General features: G+C 33.3%; 6 protein-coding genes across 6 annotated transcripts; 3 read left to right on the top strand and 3 right to left on the bottom strand.

Moving 5' to 3' along the window:
- Positions 1-128: 128 nt before the first annotated feature.
- EIN_170660 (inosine-uridine preferring nucleoside hydrolase, putative) lies at positions 129-1385 on the top strand (the record flags this gene model as incomplete). Its single annotated transcript, XM_004183839.1, has 1 exon — positions 129-1385. The coding sequence occupies one exon, from the start codon at positions 129-131 to the stop codon at positions 1383-1385; it is 1257 nt and encodes a 418-aa protein (XP_004183887.1).
- A 323-nt stretch (positions 1386-1708) lies between these two features.
- Positions 1709-2104, top strand: EIN_170650 (hypothetical protein; the record flags this gene model as incomplete). Its single annotated transcript, XM_004183838.1, has 1 exon — positions 1709-2104. The coding sequence occupies one exon, from the start codon at positions 1709-1711 to the stop codon at positions 2102-2104; it is 396 nt and encodes a 131-aa protein (XP_004183886.1).
- Positions 2105-3723: 1619 nt separating this feature from the next.
- EIN_170640 (hypothetical protein) lies at positions 3724-4501 on the bottom strand (the record flags this gene model as incomplete). The annotated part of the gene is made up of 3 exons (XM_004183837.1): positions 3724-3970; positions 4022-4329; positions 4442-4501. The coding sequence occupies 3 exons, from the start codon at positions 4499-4501 to the stop codon at positions 3724-3726; spliced, it is 615 nt and encodes a 204-aa protein (XP_004183885.1).
- Positions 4502-4538: 37 nt separating this feature from the next.
- On the bottom strand, positions 4539-4964 carry EIN_170630 (hypothetical protein; the record flags this gene model as incomplete). The annotated part of the gene is made up of 1 exon (XM_004183836.1): positions 4539-4964. One exon carries the CDS (start codon positions 4962-4964, stop codon positions 4539-4541), a length of 426 nt encoding a protein of 141 aa, XP_004183884.1.
- A 186-nt stretch (positions 4965-5150) lies between these two features.
- EIN_170620 (hypothetical protein) lies at positions 5151-5633 on the top strand (the record flags this gene model as incomplete). The annotated part of the gene is made up of 1 exon (XM_004183835.1): positions 5151-5633. One exon carries the CDS (start codon positions 5151-5153, stop codon positions 5631-5633), a length of 483 nt encoding a protein of 160 aa, XP_004183883.1.
- Positions 5634-7417: 1784 nt separating this feature from the next.
- On the bottom strand, positions 7418-9631 carry EIN_170610 (vacuolar sorting protein, putative; the record flags this gene model as incomplete). Its single annotated transcript, XM_004183834.1, has 1 exon — positions 7418-9631. One exon carries the CDS (start codon positions 9629-9631, stop codon positions 7418-7420), a length of 2214 nt encoding a protein of 737 aa, XP_004183882.1.
- Between the last annotated feature and the right edge of the window lie 112 nt (positions 9632-9743).

The following is a 9743-nucleotide window of genomic DNA, read 5'->3' as shown; positions in this document are numbered from 1 at the left end:
ATTTTAGTTTGACGTTTTAAACTATAAAAATATAAAATAAAGTTCATGTTTAATAGTATCAATTTAAAAACTATGATTTCCTCATTGAAAAAATAAGATGAGAGTAACTCGATACTCTATAGTTTCATATGGAAAACCCCAAATTGAAGAACCAAATGCCATACAAATACGAGGACAGGACTCTTCCCTATCGGACCGAGTGTTACGAAGTGTCACCTGCAGAGTTAAAGTGTATAAAAAAATTTCCTCAAGGCCCAAGTCCTCTTCATATGACACCTCCAACGACTAAAAAAGTGAATATACTGATTGACACCGACATAGGAACCGATTTTGATGACGCACTAGCTTTGTTATATGCTCTTCATTTAAAAGACGCGAATATGGTAGGTGTCACAACAACGTACGGCCCCACTGAAATACGAGCTATTGATGCGCACAAGATATGCGATCCGTTCTTTAAACTTCATCCAGACTACCCCAAATTTCCGATAGTAGCTGGTGCAAGTTGTCCTCTTGGTTCTCATCGAAAGCTGTTTCTGTATGGGAATGAAGGTCTTCCGTTCATAACATTTGAAGAAAGTCGAAAGATGTCCGAGAAACAATTATTGGAGAGTCAAGACCAATGGTTAGGTGCTGATTATATCAAATACGCTGCTGAGCACTTTGAGGAATTGGTGATTGTGTCTATTGGCATCCCAACTAACATTGCCAGAGCATTAACCAAATACCCCGAAATAGAAGATAAAATTGCAGAAATAGTTGTGATGGGGTGTGGCTCCGAAATGCTGAAGAGTAATGAACGATTCTTCATGAAACAGAGTTACGACCCAAAGGTGTGGGGGAAGAAGCAATGTCCTCCTCCATTTCCTTTACCAACTGATGCAAAAGAGTTCATCGAATATGTCGAAGCTGGGAAGCCAGTCTTCTTATATCCAAATCACAACATTTCAGGCGACACGTTGGCGTCATCGATTATGTTCAATAGCAAAATCCCTATCAAGGTAATAACACACTCAGTCACCTCAAAGTTTTGGTTCAGTGGGGAAGGCATCGATTATTTACATAAAGCCGCAGAGAACACAGTCAATAAGAAAGAGCCACAAAGACCAATTGAAGCAACAGGACTGTTGATGGAGATGTGGTTTGGGAAAAGAGGGCAGAATGGACAATGCCCACATGACCCACTTACGGTTAATGAAGCTGTCTATGGTGGCGAGCAGAGTCATGTGGAGTATGTCAATGGGACTCTTTTGATACATGAGTGGGCTGGATTTGCGACATTTGTCCCACATAAAGAGGGAAGACATTTATTAGGTGTAAAACCAGTCCACCCCGAGCGCTTTCTTGAGAAGCTCAAAACGACGATAATGACTGGAGACTGGTGAGACGGAGGCGCTTCTTCTTTTTAATTCAACAATTGCGTGTTGGTGGGATCAATTAATTTTGGTAGTGTCACTTCTATAAAACAATTCCTGTAAAAGTACACAAAACCCTTTTTGTTTTTACTGGAAAGGACTTTACACAAGTTCTAGTAACAAACCATATCAATTAATATTAAAAAAACCAAACGAGTCTTTTTGAAGATATCGAAGAAGTTGCCGTTCAAAAAAGCGGGAAGTTAGGGAACAATAGAGGAGTAAAGAGATGAAGAAAAACTGAAAATGTCTGAAAACAGAGCAACTGGAAAAAGTGGAACAACGGGGGAGGGATGACCAAGTTTCAATTTAATATCAACTACAAAACAACTCTCGGATGTAAAGTGGCTGTCGTCGGGTCATGTAAGGAACTTGGGGAGTGGCAACATGGCATTTTGATGACATGGACTTCGGGCAATAATTGGAGGTGTGAAGTCGAAATCACAAACGTGCCTTTCGAGTACAAGTACCAAATCACAGATGAGCGCGGAAACGTCTTTGTCTGGGAAGCTACACAAAACAGACTCGTCCAAACCACTGGACTGATCGACCAAAGCCAACCTAAAATCGCTTCAATCGCCGTTTCGGACGTGTGGGAACAGCCTTCAAACACGCACTTCGAGCTTAAGAAAAAAGAAAACCCAATCGGGCTTAGAAGGGCAAATAGTAAGGAGTGGGACAGAAATTAATCAACTTGTGCCTTGTGTTAAATCGATCAAATGTCGTTTCCTCTTCTGTGTCCCTTACATGGGAGACATTTCCTATAAATATAGTTTATATTTACTATCATTATACAGATTGTCTTTCTATTGTTTTTAAGAAAAATGATTAACACGTGGATACACGTTAGTAAGATCGATTATCATTATTTAAACGGGATTTTTAAATAAATTAAAGTTGAAATAATTATAATGCCAATTACTTCTCAAAACTATTCATTCAAAAGAGAATATTATTAATTTATAATATACAAATTACAATAATATAGTATAGAGTATTCTTTGTAATTATTAGGAAAAATAATAAATATTATTAAATTTGAACAAATTTTTATGTTTGGTAATTAAAAACATGGAGTTGGAAATTATATAAATATTGATAATTCCATCAAACAAAATTCAGATTGTCTAAAAATCAGGAAATCTAATATTTACAAAATAATTTCCCTGATTATTAGAAGTTTATAATATTAATTGATTTGCACAGCACATAAAATGAAAAACATCAAAAGATGTATATATATTACCCGATATAACAGACCAAAAAACTCAGGCATTATTATTAGTGTTAAATTTAAACTATAAATTATCAAACTTGTATTATAAAAATGTTTTTGATAACCGTATTCCATTTAAATAAAAATTATTTATTTTATAGTTATTGTTTTACAGTTATTTTTTCTATTTTTAGAGATCTCTTATAACCAATCAACCAAAGTATAGTAAAATGAACAATAGCACTATTATTATTAACCTTTTTCAATAAAAATATTAATTAAAAATTTAACTAAGTTATCTTATAAAATATAATAAAAAAACAATGACGTGTGAATACATTAATAATAATGCTTTGATTTGTGAACCAAAAATAATATTAAACGATAATTACAAAAAAATATCATAATTTTATTAAAATATATATTAACAATTGTAATTAAAATTTATTTATCTTTTTAAATAGTCAAAAAATTAATTCGAGTAACTTAATTTTAGTCATAGTTTCCGATTTTTGTGCATTTACCTTCATAAAGATTCTGACAAATCAATCCATTTATTTCATAAACAAAAACATTTTTTATCAAATGATATTTACAATATATACAATTAATAAAAATATTTATTAAAAAAAAATATAAAAAAACGAAAAACATTTTTAACCACAAATAACAAAATGCACAATTCAAAAATCAAAAAAATACAATCCCCAAGAAAACCCTCTCCCTCAACTCAATTTATCAATGGCAAGAGGAAATCAGAGAGACAGATCTCGTGAAAAGAGAGTGAAAGAAGAGGCAAAGAAGAAACATGGAAACACAGAAGAAATATCTCTAACGCAGCGCAAAGAGAGGGATGCCCAAATCATGAGGCAAAAACAAGAAGCCGCAAAGGCAGAAGCTGCGGCTAAATAATCCATATCTCATTAACTATTCCTTTACCATTTCTTTATAGTTTAGTAGCAGTATTTGGCTTCTCAAAGATTTATTAATTTATGAAACTATAAAAACAATTCTATTCAAATTTATAAATTTGTGTTAAAAACTTAATGTAATTATTTTATGTAGTAAAAAAAACTATATAATAGAATTTGTTCAATCATAGTATTCCTCATAGTCATCATATTGTTCTTCTTCCTCTTTTTCGTATTGTGAGGATTCAATAGCCAAGAAATACTCAAGAGCAAATGGCAACGACTCTTTGGCGATCTTTTTGCAGATGTCGATATCTATTTTTTCAATTTCTTCCATTGCCTCATCATCAAATATATCAAAGAAGTCGAAAAAGCTGTCGTTCTTCCCGAGTCTTTCATAGTATAAGTCTGTCATTTCAATCCCAGAACTGTTGTTAAGAATTCATGTCTTATTACATTTGTAAAACAACAAAGCAAACTTGGCAACACATGTGATGGGGTTATTCGTTGGGTTCAAATTGTACTTAACTTCCTTAGTCAAAGTAGTTTTGTTCATATATGGATTTGGATTAAACTGAAACGTCACTACAAAGCCGACAAGTAATGTGTCTTCATGTTCGAGTATTGTGTGTTTCACCTTTTCTGACTTCACATGAGTGATTGTGATATCACGTAAGTACTGTAGGACCTCCCTGTCCGTGTTATTGGAAAGGAGTCTTTCAGCCCAACTGCTGTTGACAACGACATAATACCAGAAATATGGAAGCTTTTTAATTTGCTCGTTCTGCTACAAATCAGAAATGATTAGATTTGAAAATCTCGCGACGTGTCACTTGAATCTTCGAGTTGTCATTATTGGAAGTGTTGAAAATGTTATCCAAAATGTTATTTAAACAAACAACTTCTTTGAGCTCATTTAACCTTGCCATAGTGTCGCGAAACGTGTTGAAGTTCGACATTTCGTTATCAAACCGTGCGGCGCGGATATCAGACTGCTTATCGGCGATTTGCTTGAGGGTGAGCATTGTGTGAATTTTGAGTTCTTTCATTTTCGAGATTACCAAGTTTTGCCAATTTATCTCTCAGCTGTGCTATTTGCGCTTCATTTCTAAAGCGCTTTGTTTTAACCTTTGAGATTTCGTCCAAGTAATCAAATTTCATTTTTCTGAGAAGGAGATTGTATTTTTCTTGTTCTTCCTTATAGTTCGCGTTTTCTGGGTGTTCCGAAACTAAAACAATGAGTCGGTTCAAATTTTCAAGGGGAGATGTCCTCTTTTTGGCATAACGATCTTGAATCTCATCTTCTTGCTTCTCAAATTCTTTATTCTCAAATGTGAGTGATGAGATTGTGTATCTGATTTCGTTTAATTGTTCTTCTCTGTGTTCAATTTGACAAGAATCTCCAATGCACTCTTGATTCATATCAGCAGCACAATTCAAAAAAACGAAAAAAACGCAACAAAAAGAAACTATATTCATATCATTTTGAGTTTTCAGAATCAATTAATTTTTTATAATAAAACAAATGTTAGTAATAATAGTAAATACAACCATATTAGAATTCTATGTGCCATAACAAAGCATTACTTAAATAACATTCGAATTTCAATGGAAGAGATTTCATGTCATCCTTTTGAAATCTCGCAAATCCAGCGACTTGCCCAAATTTGCTTTCGAGACACTTACAAAGCGATATTGTCCCCAACGCAAATGGAGTACATGATTGACTGGATGTATAGTGACTCTTCTTTAAAACGACAGATAACTGAGGGGTGTGTTTATACTCTCTTTCAAAAGAACAACACCGACGTTGGCTATATTTCAGTTCAAAAAATAGGAGACGTCTGTCACCTCCACAAAATCTATTTAGACCCAAAAGAACACAAAAACGGGATTGGAAAAGTCATGATGAATTGTGTCAAGTCATGGGCCACTCAAAACTATTGCAAAACTATTATTTTAAACGTTAATAGATTTAATAAAACAATCGGGTTCTATCAGAAAATGGGATTCGTCGTGATCAGACAAGAAGACAACGAGATTGGAAACGGATTTTATATGAACGATTTTGTCATGGAATTTGTGTGCTAAAGTTCAAAACGCAAAACTATAATTTATAGGTTTGTTGCTATTTTGTATAGTTTGATACTGTAAATATAGGGTGCGCAACCGCGAGAGTAATTTTTCATTTTTATGAAATCTTTTTTTGTCATTGTAAAAAATAGTGAAATATGTCAATTTATTATTTTATTCATAATAATGAGCAAAATTTGTAAAATCTGTCTTAATATTGAAACGTGTGAACAGTATTCGATTAAAAGTAAATAAACTTTTTATTTGTCCCAAAAGTTGATAAAAAACAAATAATAATTAGAAACAACTTTTTTGATATTTTGTATTTATTATCAGACAAATTAGTATGATTGAAAAAAATAAGATAACAAAAGAAATTTTTGTTATATAACTTAATAGATAAATAATTGACAGCAAATTTTATAATTTGGTATAAACAACACATTGTTGTTTTTTCATTTCCAAATAAATTGTAAAATTCAAAAAATACAACACAAGCAACAAAATAATAATGAAATTAAAATAGGTACTTACAAACATTAAAACGTTGTTTAATAACGCTATATGAACTGTGTTGTCATAAACATGATAGACATAAAAAAGAATGAATTAACAATTGATTTTTAAATAAAATGATACGAGTGATTTGTATTTTATTGTATATAAAGACGACTTTGACATTCTATTCATTTAAGAAATTGAAAAACAAAGACGATAAGTTTTCATTTCAAAAAACCAGGTTGAATATGTAAATAAAAATAAATAATAAAAACAAAGATGGTTGATTGTTGAAATGTAAATAAAAATGTTACATCAATCTCTGTATGTTTCAACAACTTACGGCCACAAGAAACTGATGATGTTTTGTTTTTGTGGGTATTAATGTGTATATAATTAACAATGAACCAAAAAAATAAACAAGAAAGTTACAGAGATATTTATAATTATTATCAAGTAAAGAAATTTGGTGTTGTTTATTTGCTATCAATAACATATTATAATGTAGATAATATGACACATGTTTATGTGGTTATCACTTCAACAATAAAACGTTTATTTATATCATTGAAAACATTTATTAAAAAATAATAATAATCATGAAAAATGCAAAATAATTGTCAAACAACTTTTTATATCATGTGAATGATCAAACAGAACGTCTATATATAAAATTCTAAAACAAAAGTAAGAAACAATGTCATTTAATTGTCTTTTTAACTCAATTGTAATTATGTTGTAGTTTAACAAGTACTGTTTTACCAAATACTGTTTTTACTTGAATTTTGGCTTGTTTTCTTTTGTTTTTAAATGTCAACAATAATGGAAAGTATTGTTGTTGTCATAATATAAAGTGAATATAACAATTATATGAAGTTGTTGAAAACATTGAAATAATATCATTTATTCGTGGTGGTAAAAAAGCGCAAATATTGGATTTTTAATTAAAAGGCTAATTAATTTTGTCATTAACTTTTTAAAGTAAAAAAGTAATTTATAAAACTAAAATGCATTATTACAAAAATAATATTATTTTTTGGTTCATTTTTTTAGCTTTGATTTTTTGGTTGTTATGGCAGATCTTTTTAATAAAATCTCAGATCTCAAGATTTTGAAGATCACGATTAGTTGTAAAAATAAAACAATTAAAGCAAAGTATTTTTTTGTGTTAAAAAACGGGCAAACAGCAAATATTTTGTCAACAGTTGCGCACCCTATGTAAATATTGTGTGGTAGTAATTCATAACTATAATCATACTAAAAGTATTTGAAATAATAAGATATAGTAAAAAAAACTAGAAATATCAATTCAACAAATCGCAGATGTAGAGACATGTCTGTTCGAAGTATTTGACGATCGTTTGTTCTTTAATTGTTCCGATGTTCTCTTTAATAACACCGACGAGCTGGACTATGTACTTTTTCAAATCGGTTTGTCCGTATTTGAACAAACAAATGTAGCGGTTCAATATGTCGACAAAGAGTGCGACGTTATCTGAAGAGAGATTTGCTTCTTTCAACGCCTTTTGGAGACATTGAACACAATTCGACTTAGAAACGTCTTGCTCCCTTTTCACCCACATTGCACTACTCATTGCTATACACGCGACTTTACTCGGGATGTCCTCAAGCGTTTGTGAGTATTTTGTGACTTGTGTTGCCATTTGGATGTACTTCTCTTTATCGTCGATACGAAGGAAACACACGGTGCCCACAATCATCTCAAACGCACTTTTCTTGTCTTGTGGAGCGGTGATGTTGTTTTCAAAGAGCGAAAGCGCATACTCAAAAAATGCGGAGACATCAACGTCGTTCTCGTTTTGGTGCATCGAGCAACACAACGCAAGACGAAGGGCCAAAAGACTCTCGTTCTGCTTGACTAATATTTTAATAACGTCGAGCGCTCCAACAAACACATTCTTTGACTTCGGCGTGATTTGCAAAATTTTGAAACAAAGCGCAGGAAGGACAATCTTCTTTCGTAACGCACAACTGACAGATATTATTCCTTTCATCTCTCGCAAAGTTGCCATCATTTCTTCAGGATTGTGTATTGAAAGACGTTGAATAAATGCCGCAGATAAACTCGAGTCTTCTCGAATCGTTTCTAAGTTCACTGTTTCGCCATCTCGATGGATCAAATTTGTTGCATTAATAAAGAGAGTGAAGTCCTCCGAATTGGAGACGGGGAGACCACTCGTTATGAACAATTCAACTATCCGTTTTTGGAGGAGATGTCGTGAACTCAACCCGATGCTTTCGATCAAATCTAAAGTACCATCCATTTGAATGACATCTAAAATATTTTGATGGACACAAATGGCTTCAATGAAAGCAACAACATGTGTGTTCCAAGGTTCATCCTTTCCGGTGACGTTCTCTGTCGAACTCTTCGTGTCATTGGGCTGTTTCTTCGTCAGACAAAACTCAACGACTTTCTTTATTGTCTTCTTGTCAATATTGAAAGCCTTTTGAACACCATACCACTTTTTCATTAGAACAACAAATTCTTTGATCCACTGAAGGCCATTCTCTTTGGTATTTTTCTCATGCAAAAACACTTCCTTCATCCCATCGTCAAGAATGTCGTATATCTCCGTTTGGTCTTCCTTAACAGTGTCGATGTAAATGACTAACTTCTCGATGATCTCTTTGAACAATTTGGACACATCGACATTTTGTGGCAATGTAACTGCCGTCCGCACGATTGGTTTCAATGTGTATAAATGCATTTTGACAGGGAAGACATTGATGACGGCATCCATCAAATACATTTGCGCAACATCATCTCCGCCGACTGATATCTGTAACAGTATTTGCGGGAGTATTGTCGTCTTGTAACTTTCCATTGAGATTCCCTCTAACCCAGCCAAGACACTCAAATTTTTAGCTACTAACTGACACAACTGGGTTTGACTTTCTTTGTCTTTGTTGGCAAGTCGGTGATTCAGTTTGTTCGTCTCTGTGAAATTTTCAATCAAAAATTCCGTTGAATCCTCCAAACACCCGTCGTCTTTTTTGGAGTTGATATCGGGCAAGACGGGTTTCAATGTGTCGAGTAAATACGTTCTCAAGAAGAGTCCTCTAATAGGGTTTTGCACTGACTTACACATAGCAGTCAAGTCATGTAAGAAGTCGGGGACAGAGACCTTCTTTTGGAAAATACAGGCCGATCCAACAGTACACATCAAGTAAAGTCGTGGAATAACGTGGCTAAAGTATTGCACTTTCTCGTAATAAGTTATCAACACCTTCCCGGTTTTATTACGAAGGTATGACGCTAAGACGCCGAACTTCGTCTGAACCTCTAAATAGAGCGCGTAATAACTTTTTGGAGAGAAAGTGGCGTCTCGAAGATGTTCACAGATCTGGCAAGCGATATCAAGGGCATGCTGCATGTTATCGTTTTCAAGAAACCCTTCCATCTTCGTAGACAACGTGTCAACTTCATTGAGGCGGAAATCAAGCTCCTCCTTTTCACTCAAAAATATCTTCTTCTTGGAATGCGACTTCGACATTACTTTTCCAGTTCGTTTGTGTATTTTTAGCTTGAAACACCTACAATCCAAAGTGTTCTTCGAACATCTTCCACAAATTTATTATCAGCTGAAATGTAATTTGAATAAGATT

The sequence above is a fragment of the Entamoeba invadens genome, assembly GCF_000330505.1.
Source record: "Entamoeba invadens IP1 unplaced genomic scaffold scaff_1105074725591, whole genome shotgun sequence".
Classification (NCBI taxonomy): Eukaryota; Evosea; order Mastigamoebida; family Endamoebidae; genus Entamoeba; species Entamoeba invadens.
This window is presented reverse-complemented; position numbering and strand designations above follow the sequence as displayed.